The sequence below is a fragment of the Choloepus didactylus genome, chromosome 25 (genome assembly GCF_015220235.1).
Source record: "Choloepus didactylus isolate mChoDid1 chromosome 25, mChoDid1.pri, whole genome shotgun sequence".
Lineage (NCBI taxonomy): Eukaryota > Metazoa > Chordata > Mammalia > Pilosa > Megalonychidae > Choloepus > Choloepus didactylus.
The window spans coordinates 3,661,179-3,679,372 of NC_051331.1; the positions used below are offsets into that span (position 1 = coordinate 3,661,179).

Sequence of the window (18,194 nt, forward strand, 5' to 3'; positions counted from 1 at the left end):
TTAAAAAGTAGCATTTGGGTCTCCTGGCTGAGAACACTTAGGTTTCCCATTGCCGGAGCCTACAGCGGAGGCGGGCTTGCCCCTGAGGGCGGGGCCAGGCGCCAGGGCAGGGGCGGGGTTTGCCCCTGGGGGCGGGGCCAGACGCCAGGGCGGGGGCGGGGCTCTGGGGAGCAGTCCCTTGACCTTGACGGTCCAGGCCCCGCGTATGGCGCAGCCTGTGCTGAACGCGGACTGCGGCTCGGAAGGCCCGGAACCTGCGCGCCTCCAATGCGGCGCCAAAGAAAAGCTGCCGACTTAGGCCCGGGAGGGTCGTGTCTGGGGGGCGGGATCATAAAAGCGCAGAGGGGCGTGGCCTCCAGGCAAGCGGGCGAGCGTGAAGCCTAGAGTGGAGCCAATGAAAGGCGAGGAAAGGCGGGGCCTGTGCGGAAGGCGGCCAATAGAGCCAGGGCTGGTGCGGGAGGGGCCTGCGGCTCCACGCTGCGCACGCGCGTCGGGGCGAACTACGGAGCGCCGCTGGTCCAAGCAGCCGAGGGGCTCTAGACGCACGGCGAAGGGCTCACGTGACGCTGAGGGCGCCGAATTCCGCCGGAGACAGTCCTCATTTCCTGTAGGTGAAGCTTGAAGGGCCCCGGAGGCCGGGCCTGTGTAGGAGAGGCATCCTGATGCGATGTGACCTCGACCCGGGACCTGGGGTTGGGGCTCGGGCTCGGGCGCTCGCTAGGGCGGGGGCCGTGGTTTGAGGAGAGGGTCGCGCGTCCTAATCTAGGGGTGTGGCCTCGTCGCTCTTGGTGACGTCATGAGGGCGGGCTCCTCGCTGGGGCCGAGATGAGAGGTTCTGAAGTAAAAGAGAGATACAGATAAGATACAGATCTTCCCATAGATATAAGTGGGAAAATGACCATTTTGGGGCCGTTGTCGCCGCATGGGCCTGAGGGACGCGGAGGACAGTGGCCTAGGTTACTCGGGGGGGTGGCTGGTGACCTAAGGGGCTAGGGCTGGCGTCCTGAGGGGCGTGGCCTGGGCCCCGGGAGGCGTGGCTTGGCGGCACGCCTGGCAGCGTAAGGGGCGTGGCCTTGCAGGGTCGGGGGCGTGGCCCGGGGTGGGGTAGACGAGGGGGCGTGCCTGCTCCCGAATGCCGGATCTGTCGCGTCCCGGGGCTGGCTTTGACCTTTCCCGCTTAGGTGCCACCGCCATGGAGACCCCCGCGGCCGCCGCCCCTGCCCCTGCCGGGAGCTTCTTCCCCTCCCTTTTGCTCCTGGCCTCCGGGACTCTGGTGGTCGTCCTGCTGGGCGCCGCGCACCGTCTGGGACTCTTGTACCAGCTCAGGCACAAGGTGCGGGTGGCCTGGGCGGGAGGCGGGCTGGGGGCAGCCAGAGAAGGGGGTAGGGGGCTCCCGGTGCTCCGTCCAGCTCGTCCAGTTTACCGGAGGGAAAAAAGACCCGATGAGGCTTCGGGAGGTTGTCCAGGGCCTAGCCCCATTGCCAAGCTGCCTGCTGGGAACCCTGGACTTTGCAGCTTCTAAGAGATAATCGGGGCGCTCCGGCTGCCAGGGCGCTCACACCCATCCTCTTCCTTCCCCACAGTCTCCTGAGCCCTTTTCAGGGAGCCGGCGGACTCTGGAGCATCCTGCTCCCCAAACCTGATGGGTGGGAGTGGGTACCAGACGGCCGGCAGCATAGGGGCCGGTGGGCACAGTTTCTGACACTTGCCCTCTGCCGTCCCAATGCTTATGTTATTTTCCGTTTCTCAAGTGGGGAAACTGAGGCTCAGGGAGGTTGTGGGTAGTTTGCCCCAGGTGATGTGTTTGGAAAGAGGTGACCCCTAAGTTCTCGTTTTTAACCACTTGGCTCCTCTTGGCAGAAATTTGTCCTCCCTGGTCCCCTCACGGACCCCCTCCTCTTTCCCAGATCCTTCCCAGCCCTTCCTCGGGAGCAGTGTCACCAGCCTTGAGGACTTGTCATTAAAGACACTGGCCCCTGGTGTGTGTGGGGTGTTGGGGGAGCCCTTGTCCAGGCTGCTGTGTCAGGGAGCTGGCAGCTAATCAGCTGGGCCTGCTGAGCAGTGAGCCACTGGCAGAATGGGGTCAGGGGTCAGGAGTCAGGGCAGCGGGTCCTGGAGGGCAGAGTGTACTGGGGTCATGGGAGGATGGGTAGGTCCCTGGCCTAGGGTAAGTCTCCTTGGCTGTGAAAGGGATCTAGTGGCAGTCCCTCCCTCCAGGGACCTGGGTTGGGCCTGGTGTGCAGTACAGCATGTGCCCAAGCACCCCCATGCTCCCCGGCCTTCCCCTGCTCCCCTGCCAACAAGCCCAGGTGCCCTGGTCTGGGTCCTGACAGCCATGCTGCTTCTCCCTGGCCCAGGTGGACAAGACAAGTGTCCGGCATGGCGGGGAGAGCGTGGCCGCGGTGCTGCGGGCACACGGCGTGCGCTTCGTCTTCACGCTGGTCGGCGGGCACATCTCCCCGCTGCTGGTGGCCTGTGAGAAGCTGGGCATCCGTGTGGTGGACACGCGCCACGAGGTCACAGCGGTGTTTGCCGCTGACGCTGTGGCCCGCCTGACTGGTGAGGGCAGTGGGGGGCTGGCCGGGGACCGGCGGGGTGGTGGGTCAAGGTGTCCATGTGTGGCTGAGCCCGGGTCTGTGTTTCAGGGACGGTGGGTGTGGCGGCAGTGACAGCGGGGCCCGGCCTCACCAACACGGTGACCGCGATGAAGAACGCGCAGATGGCCCAGTCGCCGGTCCTGCTCCTCGGGGGAGCTGCCGGCACTCTGCTGCAGGTGCCCAGCCTGGGAGTGGGTGGGTGGGCAGCGGGGAGTCCCCCGGGAGGCTGGCAGGGCTCCCGTGGTCACTCCCCCGATCCCCATCTCTGCCAGAAACGGGGCGCGCTCCAGGCCATTGACCAGATTTCCCTGTTCCGGCCACTCTGCAAGTTCTGCGCGTCCGTGCGGAGGGTGCGGGATATCGTGCCCACCTTGAGGGCTGCAATGGCTGCCGCCCAGTCGGGCACCCCGGGTAGGTGGGGGGCCCTGCAGCCCTTGGGGCCTGGGGCTGGGGGCCAGGGGTGGTTCCCCATGCTCAGCATCCTCCTGGCTCCCCCTGCAGGTCCGGTGTTTGTGGAACTGCCCATTGACGTGCTGTACCCCTACTTCATGGTCCAGAGGGAGATGGTGCTGGCCAAGCCAGCCAAGAGCCTCAGGGCTCGAGGGGTCTCTTGGTGAGTACTCCAGCCCCCTGGCCTCTCCTTCAGGCTCCTACCTCTATCACGAGTGCCCCGTCTCTCTGTCAATGCCTTCCTGAGCAACACATTGACCAAGAGGGGCCAGCGGTGGGCAGAGCATTCCAGAGGCTGTGAGGCAGGAGTGACCGTGGTGGGTTAAAAAGCAAGCAGGCGGATTTGGGGGGGCACAGGGGTGCAGAGGGGAGAGGGGCGGGGGCCGCTGTGAGGATCTGGGGTTTAGCTTGCTCTTTTGAAACACACTGAGAAGCGTCGGAGGGCTTTCGGCAGAGGCACGGGACACCCTCATTTGGGTTTTCATAACGTCCCCTCTGGCTGCGAATGTGCTCTGCGGAGGGCTGGGAATCTGGGGTGGGGGGCGTTGGTGGCCTCCGGTGGCTGTGGGATGGAGAAGAGCCAACGGATTGGATGTAAATGCCTGTGACATGGGCTACTGGCTTCAAGTGGCCAGGAGCTGGGAGGGAGTGGGGCAGCAGGGCTGGCCTGGGACAGGCGTGACCATCTTCCTGGATGAGCTGAACATTTGAGGGGTCTGCTTTCATCTGAGAGGAGAAAAATGGGTTCCAGTTAGGGGACATAGATCGAGCAGACATGCCATCAGAAGGCATGGAGAGAGAGGTGCCACTTCTGTTTTTATAAACACTTACTTAGCATGTGCAGCTGTGCCAGGGATTGGGACAGACGTGGGGGTGCCATTGGCGAGCAGGATGCATAGGCCCTGCCACTAGTGGCATGTACGAGGTGTTTTGAAACGGGCCGGCTGCAAAGCGTGTGACTCTGCTCTGTGGCTATGGCAGCCTCGTTTTAAACACTCTTTGCCCCCGGCGCCCTGGTCATCCCCGTCCTTTGTTCTCCTCCTTCTTGGGCTTGCCCCTCCTCGTCTCAGCCCCACTTTTCCTGTGCCTTTTTAAATGTCGGGGTTTCCCACCATTCTGTCCTCAGCCTGGATCATTCTTGACAGTCTCGACTCGAGTTAACAGAGGCCCCTGACTTCGAACTCGCCAGCTTCCTGCTGCTGCCTGCTGTCTGTTTTCAGACGGAGTTTTGTGCTCCTTGAGGGCAGGGGCTGGGCTGATTTATCTTTGTGCTTCTTTGTGGGGAGCCTGGTGCAAGGGGCTTTGTGTCCTAAATGGATAAAGAGCTCTGCTGTTTCCCAGGTGCTTGCTGGGAAGTGGCAGAGCTGGGGCGTGAACCCACGTGTTTGTGACCCCGCAGCCCATGACCCCAACCTGGCTCCACCCTGTGTTCCATGTTTCTGGGGAGCAGAGTCAAGGGGTGTGGTCACCAGAGGCTGCCCAGGAGACGTAGGCAGCTGAAGACTTGGCTGCTGGGGTTTGTCTGTCCCTGGGCCGCTGACCGTCCACCCCTGCCCCCTGCCTTGCTTTGCTGCTGGCCCCTCGGCTTCTGGAATCTCAGCAGTCCGGCTACACTGCCCCTTTCTCCACCTTGCACAGGTTCTTAGAGAATCACTTGGCCAACCTCTTTGCGGGAGCCTGGGAGCCCCAGCCCGAGGGGCCCCTGCCTCTGGACATCCCCCAGGCGCCCCCCAAGCAGGTGACTCCCCCTCTTCCCCAGCCCAGGACCCCCACCCGGCCAGACGGCCGCTCCCTTAGTCACTACTGGAGCCTTGGCCTCGGGGGCTGATGGTAAGTTGGGGACGGCCCCTTGACTCCTGCTCTTGCCCCAGATTCAGCGCTGCGTGGAGCTCTTGAGCCGGGCCAAGAAGCCCCTGTTGGTACTGGGGAGCCAGGCCCTGCTGCCCCCCACGCCCGCTGACAAACTTCGGTGAGAAGCCCCCCAGCCCTGCCCTCATTACTGCTCTCCCGGTCCCTGACCGGTTGGGGCGCTGTGGGGAGGAACAGGCCCGTGGCCATGCTGACCCCTACTCTGCCTGGATCCCCAGGGCCGCCGTGGACACCCTGGGTGTCCCCTGCTTCCTGGGGGGGATGGCGCGGGGGCTGCTGGGCCGCAACCACCCCCTCCACATCCGGCAGAACCGCAGCGCCGCCCTGAAGAAGGCGGATGTTGTCATCTTGGCAGGTGGGCCTCGGCCTCTTCCCTGTCTCCCTTCCCGCTCACCCCGGGACCCCATAATCACCCACCCACTTACCTCTGGCTCCACCCCTTCCCCTTTCGAGGGCTTTGTTTTTGAAAAAGCGTGACTCCGAAGCAGCAGGTTGCGGTTGTGTGCTGTGGCTGGGATTTAAGGAAAGGAGAACAAACGCATGTTGTGCACATAAAGTGCTTTGAACCCTGGCCAGCACGTAACAGATGTGTCAGCTAGCTATGCTGTGTAACAACCAGCCCCAAATTCAAGAATGCATTTACCAGTTGTTGCCTGGTTGCAGCAGGGCCCCTGCATGTGTCTGTGGTCAGCTTTGGGGCAGGTGGGCAGCTTTGCCATCCCAGGCTCCGCTCTCCCGTACGTTTGGGGGTCGGCTGGCTGTGGGCTTGTCTAGGACGGCCTGGGCCGTGACACCTGAGTTCTCTCCTTTGTCCTGTGTTTCTTATCACCCAGCAGGCCAGCCTGGGCCTGTTCACTGGGTGGAGGATGAGAAGCATGTGGGTGGCAGGAGGGTCAGTTATAAAAGGGGTGGGGAGAAAAGTCCTGGGACTGGCCCAGATCCCGGGGAGCTGTGGAGTCACGGGGGGAGGTGAAGAACAGGGACCGCTTTGCCTTCAGGGCACCCCAGCGGGTTAGGTCAGGCAGCAAGCTCACTCCAAGAGCGCCAGCCTGCCGTCTGCTGAGACGTCCCCCCTCGCTCCCAGGCACTGTGTGTGACTTCCGCCTCTCCTACGGCCGTGTCCTCAGCCGCAGCAGCAAGATTGTCATTATCAACCGCAACCGGGAGGAGATGTTACTCAACTCGGACATCTTGTGGAAGCCCCAGGAGGCTGTGCAGGGTGAGCCTCCCTGCTCTCCCCACCCAGGGGGGCTCTCCCGGGCCCACTGGCTTGAGCTGGCGCTGGCGAGTGAGGCCCAGTCCTGCCCAGGGGCCCCCGTGGGCTCTCAGGCTGAGGGGTGCTTTTTGGTGAGCAGAGGGCACTGTGTGCAGCCACAGGTGCCGAGCAGGGGTGAGGAGGCAGTTCCCATTCCCAGGATGGAGATTTGAGGCCTGGTGGGGTGGACGGGGCCGGGAAACTAGCTTCTCTGAGCTGCCATAGACACTGGGTCTCTGTGGGTCTGGGTTGTAGACATGTGCTGGGTGCAGGGGCCGTTTTTATGGGTGACCTTCAAGCCAGCACTGACGGGCTGGGGTGACCTGGGGTGTGAGGGAGGCAGGCCCCGAGGGGGAGCCCTGCCCTCTCTCTCATCAGGGTTCACCTGGTTTGGGCAGGCCCTGGGGTGCCTCTCACCCATTTTGCACTATTGGGAAACTCCTCCCTGGGGAGATCCCTGGTCTGCTTTCATGTCTCCTGCTTGGAAGCCGCTGTCAGCTTCTTGCTGTCTTGGACCTCCGGTGGTGAGGGTAGGAGGAGGCCCCCTCCCTGCAGCCGCACCCTCTTCCTTCCCCAGGGGATGTGGGCTCTTTCATGTTGAAGCTGGTGGAAGGCCTTCGGGGCCAGACGTGGGCTCCAGACTGGGCGGAGGAGCTGCGAGAAGCTGATCGGCAGAAAGAGCAGAACTTTCGGTAGGGGCTGGTGGGTGCCCCTGGCAGGCAGCGGTAGTGGTGGGGTGTCCCGCTCATCTTGCCAACTGGTGCCGCCCCATCACAGGGAGAAGGCAGCCATGCCCGTCGCCCAGCACCTGAACCCCGTGCGGGTGCTGCAGCTGGTGGAGGAGAGCTTGCCAGATGACTCCATCCTGGTGGTGGACGGTGGGGACTTCGTGGGCACAGCTGCCCACCTGGTGCAGCCCCGTGGGCCCCTGAGCTGGCTCGACCCCGGTAAGGAAAGGCCCTTGTCCACACCGGCCCACAGCTGCCAGACCCCTTCCCTCCCACCTGCTCTCTGTCCTCCTAGGGGCCTTTGGGACTCTGGGAGTTGGTGGAGGATTTGCACTCGGGGCCAAGCTGTGCAGGCCGGATGCTGAGGTGAGGCGGGGGCCCCAGGGGCAGGGGGCCGTGGCTGGCTGGGCCGAGAGCCACCCTAACTGCCCTCTGCACCCCCAGGTCTGGTGCCTGTTTGGCGATGGAGCCTTTGGCTACAGCCTCATTGAGTTTGATACCTTTGTCAGACACAAGGTGACCGGGCTGGGGGCTCCCCGCCTCAAGAGCAGCTCAGGGCCTGGGGCTCGGGGCTGGGCTGAGGAAGCAAGGGGGTCTCTTCCTGTCCTCCAGCTGGCCAAACCCCAGGCTCAGGACTGCGGCCTCGCCCCGTTTTCTCCCTGCAGGTCCCGGTGATGGCCTTGGTAGGAAATGATGCTGGCTGGACACAGATTGCCCGGGAGCAGGTGCCTTGCTTCGGCAGCAATGTGGCCTGTGGCCTGGCCTACACCGGTGAGGGGCTCTGGGGTGGGGAAGGATGGGATGGTTGCAGGGAGGGCTGGGGCCCCAGCGCCCTCCGACGTGGCCTCTCCTTTCAGAATATCACAAGGCGGCTATGGGTCTGGGGGCCCGCGGCCTGCTGCTCTCGCGGGAGAATGAGGATCAGGTGGTCGAGGTGCTACAGGATGCCCAGTGGCAGTGCCAGGAGGGCCACCCGGTCGTCGTCAACATCCTCATTGGAAAGACGGACTTCCGCGATGGCTCCATTGCCGTGTAGGGCCTCGTGGTCAGTACCCAGCACCCTCCCTGCCCCGGGCTCTGCCTGGCTGGCTTGGGGTTTTCTCCTTGCCTGCCCGGGGCCCATCTCAGGAGTCCCCAGGACTTCACAACCCTCCCTGTGGACGAAAGGGAGGGGATGGAGGGCTCACGGCTCTCAGGGAGACCCCCTGGCCTTTTTCTTTGTGGATCCAACTGTGTCCTTTCTCCTGTCCTCCTTCAGCCTGAATAAACCACCTCCATCCCAGGTGGGCCCAGGTACTCAGCCCCAGAACCTGTGCATATTGATTTATTGTCCACCAAGATGGAGGTGAGGGAAAGAAGGGGAGACAGGTGGGGACTCTCCTCTCCCGCTGGGACTCTAGGGCCCACCGAGGCACCAGGGTGCCTGGGCAGACCACACTCTCTCTCCCCTGCCTGTGGTCCCTGGAAGAGCCCTACACGCCCACTCCACACCCACGCCAGACACACACGAGTCCTCACACACAGACACACACATGCACAGAGGCAATAAATATGTTCCGTACCGAAGTGTCCCCAGCCTGATGCTTCAGGTAGGGGTCCCTCTGAAAGAGAGGGGTTAAGTGCTCAGAATGTTTTGGGGGTTGGGGAGGGGGAGGGCCAGACTCTGCTGGCTCCGTTTGCTGGTCTGAGGCAGTGATGGGGGTGGGGTGGTCGTGGTGGGGGTGGGGTGGTGGGGTGTCTTTCCCTGGGACACAGGGTGGGAAAGCCAGCTGGTGTCTCCCCCTGCCCCCAGCAGCTCCTCAGGATAGTCCTTGGGCCCTCCAGAGGAGGGAGAAGCAGAGTGCAGCGTTCAAAGCTAATACTGATTTGGTTGGCAGCAGCAAGAGGGTTGAGGGGTGTAGACCATCGTGGGGTGTTGTTGGCAGTAACCGCTGTTTTCCCTGGCCCAGGGGAGGCAACAGAGGCCAGCCTGGCAAGCGGGAGAACAGCCTTTTGGCTGAAGGAGGAGAAACCCTTGGAATTCTGTAAAGATGGCCCCAAGAACCGGTCCCTAAAATCACAGCACCGGCCTTCCTGACCAGTGCCCGCGTCCCAGCAGCTGGCAACCGGGCATCAAAAACAGGGAATGATTCAGCAACGGACGGCAGGTCCCTCGGCGGTCCCTCGGCGGCCCCCCAGCAGCCCCCCAGCAGCCGGGAGCTAGGCCTCAGCAACGGGTCTGCTCCTCGGTGCCCCCCACCTCCACCCCGGACCCCCAGGAACCCGGGGCCCGCCCCGCCCGGCTCAGAGGCACACGTTGATCTGCTTGGAGAGCTCCCGCTCCAGGTCCAGGATGAGGGCGTCGAAGTCTTTGAGGTTCAGGTGCGGGTTGAAGGGAGCGTCGAAGTCGTCATCGTCGAAGTCGGCGGCGCCCCGGGGCCCGCCCGCCTCATCCTCGTCCTCCTCGCTGTCGCTGCCCGTCACGTGGTCGTAGTCGGGCCCGGACAGGAAGTCCCGCCCACAGGGCAGGAAGTCCCGCCCGCAGACGCTCCAGTCGCCGGCGTAGCGGTTGCTAGGGGGGCTCTCGGGACCGTCCCGGCCGCGGGGTCGGGTCACCACTTCGGGGGCCGCGAGTGGCAAGTGCAGCGGCGGCTGTCGCTTGGGCCGCAGGTACGGGGCGCACTCCAGAGCCTCGGGGGGCCGGTGGGGATCTGCGGGGTAGAGGGCGTGCTGTGACGGCGTCACGATCAGTCAAGGCGAACTGGCCTGTGATTGGCCCGTCTAAGGGCCAGGCCTTCGACCGGATCAGCGTCTCATTAGCTGGGCCGAAACTGATTTAGGCCCGCCCCCCCCAGGCCTCCTATTGGCACGCCAGGAGGCGGGGCTTCTCACCGTATCCAGGAGGGATTGGCCAATTAGGTATGGTTGCTGAGGCAACCAGGTACCGGCTGACCCCTCCGCAAGGGGACGTGGCCTGCCTCCAATCCGAGACTCGGATTGGCGGCGCGGTCCAGGGGCGGGCTCACCTGGCCAGGCCTGCAGCAGGTAGTGCAGCACCTCGATGTGGTGCTTGAAGTCCACCGCGCTGGAGAGGCCCGGGCCCGAGCCGCGGACGCGGGACCGGGAGGGTGCCTGGCGCGCCGGCAGCAGCACGGGCCCGAAGCACACGGCCAGGTTCTGCGGGGTCATGCGGTTGTGGGCGTGGAAGGAGGAGACGAGGCGCAGGTGGTCCAAGAGAAGCGTCAGCGTGGCCTGGGGAGAAGGGGTGGGGGGCAGTCCAAGACTAAGGCTCAGAGCAAGGAAACTGAGGCTCAAGAACGGCCCCCTCCTGACCCTGGCATCGAGGGATTGAGAATGCCTTCTTGACCAAAAGGGGGAAAAGAAAGATAACAAAATAAGGCTGAAATAGAGTCGAGAGGCTATCCTGGAGGTTACTCGTATGCAAGCTCCAGCTAGATATCCCAAATGGCCACAGTATGCCCGGCCCTAACCAACATTAGTCCCGAAATACCTATAGGTCCCTATCTGAAACTTTCATAAAGTATCACTCACTAAGTATATTTTTCACAAACTTAAATCCACCAGAGTGTTCCTATGCCAGTCAAGTCCTAAAACCCAGAGGCAACAGCCTCTTTAAGAACATCAATCTTATTCAGCCCCCTTCACCATAATATCAACACCCCTTTTCAATATGAACAAGTTAGGGTGGTCACTGCCTAGACATCCCTGAATGTCGAGAAAGTGATTAAACGAGAGGAAGGGTTAGCAACAGACAAGATAGGATTTAACAAAGGATTACGAATACTCAATGTTTATAAATTTTTTTTCTTAGTTGTTAGGAATTGGAATATCTAGAAGGAAAGAACTCAAATGGTGGAACTGTAACCCATAATATTCTTTGAAATTTGCTCTACAACTACTTGTTAAATTGCCCTTTGAAAGTTATGACTTTTATGTATATGTGCTATATTCCACAATTTAAAAAAAAATGAAAAAAAAGCCGAGCCTGGAATCCTATTGCCCATGAACTATTAATACTAGGATTCTTCTCTACCGAGAGGGGAGACTGAGGCAGACAGTAACTTAGCTTTGGAATTGGCAGAGCTTGGGCTCGAACCCACTGCTCTGTGAGTGAGGCAGGGCTGGCATTGACCCCCTTTTACAGCTGAGGGCACTGAGGCACAGAAGGGGATTGCCATTTGTCCAGGGCCCCATGGCCAGGAACCTCCCTGGGGTAGGTTGACAGACAGGCCCAGAGTCTTTGGCTCACTCAACTCTCCTGGACCTCGGTTTCCCCATCTGTGAATTGAGGGTCTTAGCAGCATCTACCTCCTGAGCCCCCGGTATGGGTGAAGCCTTCTGCAGCTGGCAGCCCACTCCATGTCCCACCCACTCCCCCAAGGCCCAACTCACCCTCTCCACATCTGGCAGGCAGCTGAGGAGCCCGCGGGTTCCCTCAGGGTTGGGGGGAGCCCTGCCTGGGGGCCCCCGGGCCATGGCCTCCAGCACAACCTGATAGAGAGGCTGGGTGATGAGTGGGGTGGGCAGCTCCCGAAGATAATCCTTGAGGATGCCTGTGGACACAGCACCCCCTCTAGTCAGGGTCCCTCTGGCTTCTGAGGCTGGGGAGGGTGGGAGGGAGGGACATGGGGTGCTGGGAGGGGGGCAGGAAGGGAAGACAGGCTCAAGGCCAGACGGAAGAGGTGGGGGGTCAGAGGGCCCCCTGGGACAGCCTTGAGGTGAGGGTTGAAGCAGGCAAGGGAGCGGAGAAGCATGCTGACCAGTGATGACATTGATATCGGGGTACAGGTCCTCGGAGAGGCAGACCGCTGCACTGTCCTGCTCAAAGGCGTCCCGCAGCTCCTTCTTCACTGCTGCCGAGCCACACAGACGGTACAGCCCCACTACCTGGGGGCAGGAGCAAAGAGAGGATGTCCTCTTCCCGGGGCCACAGTCTGATCAGGGCCCAGTGGGGTGGGGGCTGGAGGTCTGACCAGGATGGCAGTGACATTGGAGCCTGGGGGGGGGGGGTGTTGGGGACTGAGACACAGCCCCACTGGCTGTCCTCCTGCTCCTGACACTTGAAAAAGGGTCCCTGCCTCTCAGTCGGACAACCCGGCCTCTGCTTGGCTCCCTTGTCCCCATTTCTACCTCTTTTGTCCTGGGAAATGCAGACTTCTTCAGCTCATTTGTCACCTCCTCCAGGAAGCCTTCCATGACTACCCCAACCAGATCAGGTCCTGTTTTAAGTTCTCAGAGGTGAACCCCCAGCCACTCCCTTTCTTAATTGTTGTCCCAGCTGCAGTTTTTCATTTGTGAGTTATCAAATTCATGCCTTTCTCCCTATCACACTCGGAGCTCCAGGAGGGTGGGGATCCTGTGTTATTAAAAGATAGATGACACAGAAGGTTCTGGGCTGGGTGCTGTGGTCTGGCAGGGGTGGGGCAGGGCTGCCCTAGGCCAGACTGGGGTGGGAGCTTGGAGTAGCCCAGGCTGGGGGGTCCCCTGGCCTCTGAGCACTAGGTGTCCCTGGGATTTGCTTCAGGTCTGAGGGCAAGTGGGGGTGGGGTGGGGCAGGGCCTCACCCGTAGCCCTCGTCGCTCGATCTGCGCAACACACTTCTGGATGATGAGGGGCACCTGTCCGGGGGGCTGCTCGCGCTCCACCAGCAGCGGCAGGGGCAGTCCGAAGACCCGGGGCTCAGCTGTGCTGGGTGCTTCCTGCTGCTCCGCTAGGGTCAGCTTCGCGTACAGCAGCCCCTGCGGCTCCAGACGCACGGCCAGCTGCTGAGCCTGGCACCCTAGGGATGCAAGGGGGACTTTGATGGGGTGGGGGAGCCCTGAGCCAGGTCTGTCCCTGCAGGCTCCTATCCCCTGCCCCAGCCCCCACCCCCCAGCCGCACACTCTACCTCGGAACACCGTGGGCAGCAGCACGGTGCCCTGGGCGCAGGGCCGGTGGCGCCGCACCCCGGGGTCCCACGCCAGCACCAGCGCCCGCAGGAGCCGGGCGGCTTCGAGTTCTAGGTGGAAAGTGTGGTCCAGCTGGAGGAAGTCGGGGCCCCAGCGCAGCGGCCCCGTCCGCGCCCGGGCCACTCCATCCACCTGCAGCAGGCAGCAGAGGTCGCGCGTGCTAGCCCCGGGCGCAGGCCGCAGCCCCCCGAGCCCGTACAGGTGCAGACTGAGGCGGCCCCAGAGCGCAGGCGGGGGCGCCCTGGCCGTCGGGGCCGCCTTGTAGGGCCGGAAGGCGGTGGGCGACGGGGGCCCTGCGGGGCGCTCGGGCGAGTCCCCGTCGCTGAGGTAACCGGCCCGGGGACCCCGCGCGCCCCTGGCCACCGCCGCCCGCCCGGGGGCCCCCACGCTGCTGTCCAGGTGGTAGCGGCTGATGACCGAGCCGGAGCCGGCGGGGGTGGCCCTCTCGCGCTCGCGGCCGCCCCGGGGACCCCGCAGGCTCAGGCGGCGCCGCAGCTCGGGCAGCTTCTTCATCTTCATGGAGAGGCGCCTGGCCGGGCCCGGGGACTTGGTGCGGGATGCCTTGATCGGGGGGCTGGCGGGGGCCGCGCCTGTGGGGACAGCAGATCTCAGGGTCCCGCAGGCTGGGTTTCGGGGCTCAGGGCCCGTGCTGTGCGGCCGGCACTCACCTTGGGGGGCCGGGCCATCGGGTCCAGCAGTGCTGGGCTGTGGCCCCGGGGGTCCGGGCGACGGGAGCCTGGGCTCTTCCTCAGGGATGGGGTTGTACCAGATCTCGCCTGCCGGCTCCCCGCCGCCGGGACCCCCAGACGTCAAAGCGGCCTCTTCCGACGGCTTGGCCCCGCCCAGCACCCATCGGCGGCTGCTGGGCTCCAGGCTCTGCAGGTAGGCGCCCCGCGCGGGGCTGCGCGGTGCCTCGGGACTGGGGGGCCCCTCGGCCTGCGCCCCTTCGGGGGCTTGGGGCTCGGGCTCCGGGGGGCTGGGCTCCGTGTGCTGGGCCGGGCGGCCTGGTGGAGAGCGATTGGAATTTCAGCCCCCATCTCACCCCGACGCCCCCAGAGCAGCCCCAGCCCAGTAGGGCCGTCAGGTCACGCTGGTTGGACAGCTGACCGTCCAGCCCTGGCCTTGGCCCAGCTCCTGACCCGGGGTGTCCGTCCTGGAAGGGACGCCGCAGGCCAACCCAATTCACAGCAGCCGTGGTGGCCGATCCCACCCCCTCCCAGGCCCCGGGCGTCGCAAACAGGGACCCTGACACTCTCCCCTCCAGCCCCCCGGGTCTGTTTTCTCCTGCGTTCCCATGTCCACTTCCCGCTCCTCTCTTTAGCCCTGCCCCCTCGCAGTGGGAGGCCTTGGACAAGTCACTTCCCCTTTGCAAGCCTCAGGGTCTTCCTGGGCCTTGGGGTGTTGCAATGCCCACCCCCAGGGCGCGCGAGGCTTCCGCGAGCTCCTGCGTGGGCAGCGCTCACTAGGACCCCGACTCAGGCTCCGGGCGGGGCGCCCTCAGGGGCCAGTTTAACAAACTCTGTCCCCATCCTGGGGCGGGCCCTCGATCCAGGCCAGACCCCACCGCCAAGGCCTCGGGCCGCCCCTCAGCTCCATCCGCCCCTCTGGGACGCCCGGGCTATTTCCTGTGTGCGTGGGCACCCCGTCCCCTCTCCCAGCCTGAAACCCTGGGAATATCTGGGAAGGGCTGGGGGCGGGGGGGGGGAAGGGAGGGCGATGTGTCAGACCCAGGGAATGGTCTGGCCTCCCTCCTTTAACTCGTTCCTTCCCGGGATCCCCTGTCCTTCTCAGCTCCCGGTTCTCTGAGGTCTCGTCTGGCTTCTCTGCCGACCCTTCCTCTCTTCACTCCGATTTCCACCCCCTGCCTCCCAGGGGGTGGGATCCTGGCTAGTGGTATAGTCCAAATAACTGTCGAAATCACTTCACCGGCTCTGGGCAAGTTAACCAATGGCGCCGTGCCTCAGTTTCCCCGTCTGCATAAAGGGGATCATTTCCTGGGGCGAGTCTACCACTGGTTGGTAGACGTGAGGGGCCAAGATGGGGAGTGGAGGGGATGTGGGCTTTGCACTGATGGAAGCACTGCCTCCCTCACTCCTCAGGGTTACCGCCTCTCCGTCTCCCATCCCGGGTCTCCGGAGCGCCCTGCCCGGCCTGCCCGAGCCCCAGTGTTCCGGTCCCCCGGCTCCCCCCCCATTTCCTGTCAGGGGCGAGGCCCCCTCCCGGGCCTCCCAAGGAGCCCGCGGCGCTGGCATCCCGGGCCCGCTGCACATAACGGTCTGCGTCACCCCACCTTCCCCCCCGACACCCCAGTCCCTTCCTTCCAGGACCCCTGCCCCTGGCCCCCAGACCCAGACCCCGGATCCCCCCACCCACCACGCCCAGCCCGCAGCGGGTCTCCGCAGGGCTCCCCGCTTCCCCGCAGCCGCCCCTCCTCGGCGCCCCAGGCTCCCTTCCCAGGACGGGCGGGTCTCGGCGCCCCCTGCTCCGCCCGCTGCCCGGCTCACCGCGCTCCTTCGCGTCCGACTTTTTCCGGGGAAGTTTCTCCCGGCCCCGCAGGCGGGAGAAGGTTTTCCTCAGCAGCGGCTCGGCCATGCTGGGGCCCCGGCCGGGCCGAGTGCGCGCCCCCGGGTCCGGCCGCGCCGCCCCCCCCCACCCCCGCCCTCCCCACCCCTCGCCCGCAGGAAGCGCATTCCGGGAATGCTTGGCCCAAACTTTTTATTTTTTTATTTTTTCCTTCCCCTTCCCGCGGCCCGAGCGGGCGATGCTGGGAGATGTAGTCGCTGGGGCCGAGACGGGAAGGGGGGTGCCCCTGGGCTGCCCTCCTGGGCTCAGCTCCGAATGTGGTGGCTCAGCCCTCGCCTTGGCGCGCCTTCCTTGGAGATCGCATGCGCAGGCTCTCTGGGGTCTAAATCCCAAACGCATCCTGCATGCGCGTTATCCACTGCCGCGGCCTGGTCCAAGCCTGGCGTCGCTCCGTGCAAGGAGCCCCCCACTCCCACGTCCTCCCAGCCTCTTCTTTGGTCTCCCGGATGCCACTCCTGCGTCTCCCATTCCCCTACAGCTGTGTTACCAGCCATAGTGATGCAAAACTGCCATTTTATTATGCTGGCAGACGCTGGGGTCTGGAATTTGGAGGGAACACAGCTGGCCTTGTTAGTCTCTGCTCCATGACTTCCTTGCCTCAGTTGGGACGACTGTGGCTAGGGTGGACTTAACACATGGGGGTCCGGAATCATCTGGAGGGTCTTCAGTCAGACATCTGGAGGTTGATACTGGCTGTTGGCAGTGACACCGGCTGGGGAGTGGACTAAAGCACCTACCCCCCCGGTCCACATCCGGCCTCCCCAGGTGGCCTGGGCTTCCTCCCAATATGGCGGCCTGGGGGTAGTTGGACTTCTCCTGCAGCCACCTGGGGCTCCAAAAGTGAGCAAGGCAGGAGGTGCATTACCTTTTGTGACCCAGCCTTGGAGTAGTGCTGTGTTATTTTCCAGCTCCAGGTTCAAGGGGAGGGCACCTGCCCCCCACCTCTCAAGGTGACATTGGGTGAGCTGATGAACAGGTGATCTCGTTGTTGGCCACCATTGTGGGCCTTGGTCCTTAAGCTCCATTCTCCATGTACCATCCAGAGTGGGCTTAAAAAGCCGAAATCAGATTGTGACACTCCCCTGCTGAACAGTCTCCCCACCGCCGCTCAAGCCACATAGAACAAGAGCCAAATTCTCATGATGACCGCCAAGACCTCCGGCCTCCTCTCCTTCTCTCTCAGCGAACTCTTTTCCATTCCTCCTTCCTTTGCATAGGCTGTTCTCCCTGCCTGGGAGCCCCTGGATTTTCTGAGGCTGCCTCTTTCCCATCCTCCAGGTGGAACAACTTCTGAGAAGTGCCCTGGTGACCATGAATCTTTCTCATAGCACTGTTTTCTTACTGATAATCCTTGCCACAGCTCAGAACAAACAGTGTCAGTTTGTCCTAGCTTATCTGTTTCCTGGTCTGGACAGGTTCCACCAGTCTTGTTGCCTGCCCAGTGTTCAGGCAGGAAGCCAGGATCCAGGTGCCAGACACCTGGACAGAAGAGGTGTGGCTATATTATGTCTCGGTGCAGATCTCTTTGCATTTATCCTCCTTGCCGTCTGTTGAGTTTCTTGAAGGTGCAAATCCATGTCTTTCATTACATTTGGGAAGTTTTCAGCCAATATTTCTTCAAATTTTTTTCTGCCTCCCTCTCTCTCTCTCCCATCTACTGAGACTCCCATTATGCATATGTTGGAATGCTTAACTTTTCTTGGCTGTATGTGTTGGGGAGACTGGAGACGGGGTGGGGGCACTCCCCTCTTCTCCAACAGATCTGCCCAGAAGCCTTAGAGCTTCCTGGGGAGAGAGATGGGAGGTCAAGAAAAGATCTCTTCACAAGTCCAGGGAAAGAGTTCTGTTCAGGCTGCAGGACTGGGGTCCCATTAGGGGTACAGAGCCTCAGATAGTTGGGGGGTTGGGGCAGAGAGGGAGAACAGCTTTTGGCCCTACCCATATCACATTAAATATCTCAAAACATTGGACAAATGGATATGGTTCAAAAACACCCACCTGCCACATAAATCCTATTATTATTAATTTTTGTAAAACACTTCTGAAAGGGTCTGTACTTTTCCTTTTGCATTTATGTACTCACCTGTAGCTCATTTAATCCAGAGGTGGCTTTTATTCTTTCTCAGGAATCAGCACTTCTTGATACATGAGAGCAAACATCTACAAGTTGTGTATCACGAAATGGCTGTGAATGCTAAATTTTTTTTAAATAATTCAATTTTATTGAGATATATTCACATACCATGCAGTCATACAAAGTGTACAATCAGTCATTCACAGTACCAGTATATAGTTGTGCGTTCATCACCAAAATTAATTTTTGAACATTTTCATTACCACACACACAAAAGTAATAATAATAAAAAATAAAGTGAAAAAGAACAATTAAACTGAAAAAGAACACTGGGTGCTTTTTTTTTTTTTTGCCCCCATTTTTCTACTCATCCGTCCATGCACTGGGCAAAGGGGAGTGTGGTCCGTATGGCTTTCCCATCACATTGTCACACCTCATAAGCTACATTGTTATACAATCGTCTTGTGAATGCTAAATTTAACACTTAATGGTGTTTGTACAATTATTCACTTAGATTTTGCTATTTGCTGTTCTGGTTTCAGAGCTTCTGTGTGTAATTTTCCCCTGCAAACATTCTTATTGGCTGCTGAAAAGCTGTAGGCTTGACATGCTATTTTCGTGGTGCCTGATGGCTAAACCAGCCCCTAGCAAATACAGGGATTTGTGGAAAGCACAAATATGCAGGGACA

At 61.7% G+C, this 18,194-nt stretch overlaps 2 protein-coding genes across 4 annotated transcripts; one reads left to right on the forward strand and one right to left on the reverse strand.

The window, feature by feature from the left end:
* The first annotated feature begins 492 nt into the window (after nt 1-492).
* Nucleotides 493-8,083, forward strand: ILVBL (ilvB acetolactate synthase like). 3 transcript variants are annotated; one of them, XM_037818216.1, is made up of 15 exons: nt 493-607; nt 1,182-1,333; nt 2,358-2,559; nt 2,646-2,773; nt 2,870-3,210; nt 4,686-4,785; nt 4,919-5,016; nt 5,135-5,271; nt 6,001-6,135; nt 6,749-6,863; nt 6,949-7,118; nt 7,195-7,265; nt 7,344-7,415; nt 7,565-7,670; nt 7,757-8,083. In XM_037818216.1, exons 2-15 carry the CDS (start codon nt 1,193-1,195, stop codon nt 7,933-7,935), a joined length of 1,995 nt encoding a protein of 664 aa, XP_037674144.1. In that variant the 5' UTR covers nt 493-607; nt 1,182-1,192; the 3' UTR covers nt 7,936-8,083. The 3 variants fall into 3 exon arrangements, with proteins under 3 accessions (XP_037674144.1, XP_037674143.1, XP_037674145.1); XM_037818217.1 differs by lacking the exon at nt 493-607 and having other exon boundaries at nt 639-1,333; nt 2,870-3,008; nt 3,099-3,210; XM_037818215.1 differs by lacking the exon at nt 493-607 and having other exon boundaries at nt 636-1,333.
* A 470-nt stretch (nt 8,084-8,553) lies between these two features.
* Nucleotides 8,554-15,488, reverse strand: SYDE1 (synapse defective Rho GTPase homolog 1). Its single transcript, XM_037818214.1, has 8 exons — nt 15,353-15,488; nt 13,517-13,852; nt 12,788-13,438; nt 12,464-12,678; nt 11,660-11,786; nt 11,292-11,452; nt 9,905-10,130; nt 8,554-9,589 (listed from the first exon to the last, which is right to left on the reverse strand). The coding sequence occupies exons 1-8, from the start codon at nt 15,438-15,440 to the stop codon at nt 9,183-9,185; spliced, it is 2,211 nt and encodes a 736-aa protein (XP_037674142.1). The 5' UTR covers nt 15,441-15,488; the 3' UTR covers nt 8,554-9,182.
* Between the last annotated feature and the right edge of the window lie 2,706 nt (nt 15,489-18,194).

What these genes read in the sequence shown, in the direction of transcription:
- ILVBL (XM_037818215.1), top strand. Translation starts at nt 1,133, where the DNA reads ATGCCGGATCTGTCGCGTCCCGGGGCTGGCTTTGACCTTTCCCGCTTA. An exon ending in ACGCCCGCTGACAAACTTCG is followed by an intron (nt 5,017 to 5,134) that starts GTGAGAAGCCCC and finishes CTGGATCCCCAG; the next exon opens with GGCCGCCGTGGACACCCTGG. An exon ending in CAGAAAGAGCAGAACTTTCG is followed by an intron (nt 6,864 to 6,948) that starts GTAGGGGCTGGT and finishes GCCCCATCACAG; the next exon opens with GGAGAAGGCAGCCATGCCCG.
- SYDE1 (XM_037818214.1), bottom strand. Translation starts at nt 15,440, where the DNA reads ATGGCCGAGCCGCTGCTGAGGAAAACCTTCTCCCGCCTGCGGGGCCGG. An exon ending in GTCGGACGCGAAGGAGCGCG is followed by an intron (nt 13,853 to 15,352) that starts GTGAGCCGGGCA and finishes GCTCTCCACCAG; the next exon opens with GCCGCCCGGCCCAGCACACG. An exon ending in CGATATCAATGTCATCACTG is followed by an intron (nt 11,453 to 11,659) that starts GTCAGCATGCTT and finishes CTGTGTCCACAG; the next exon opens with GCATCCTCAAGGATTATCTT.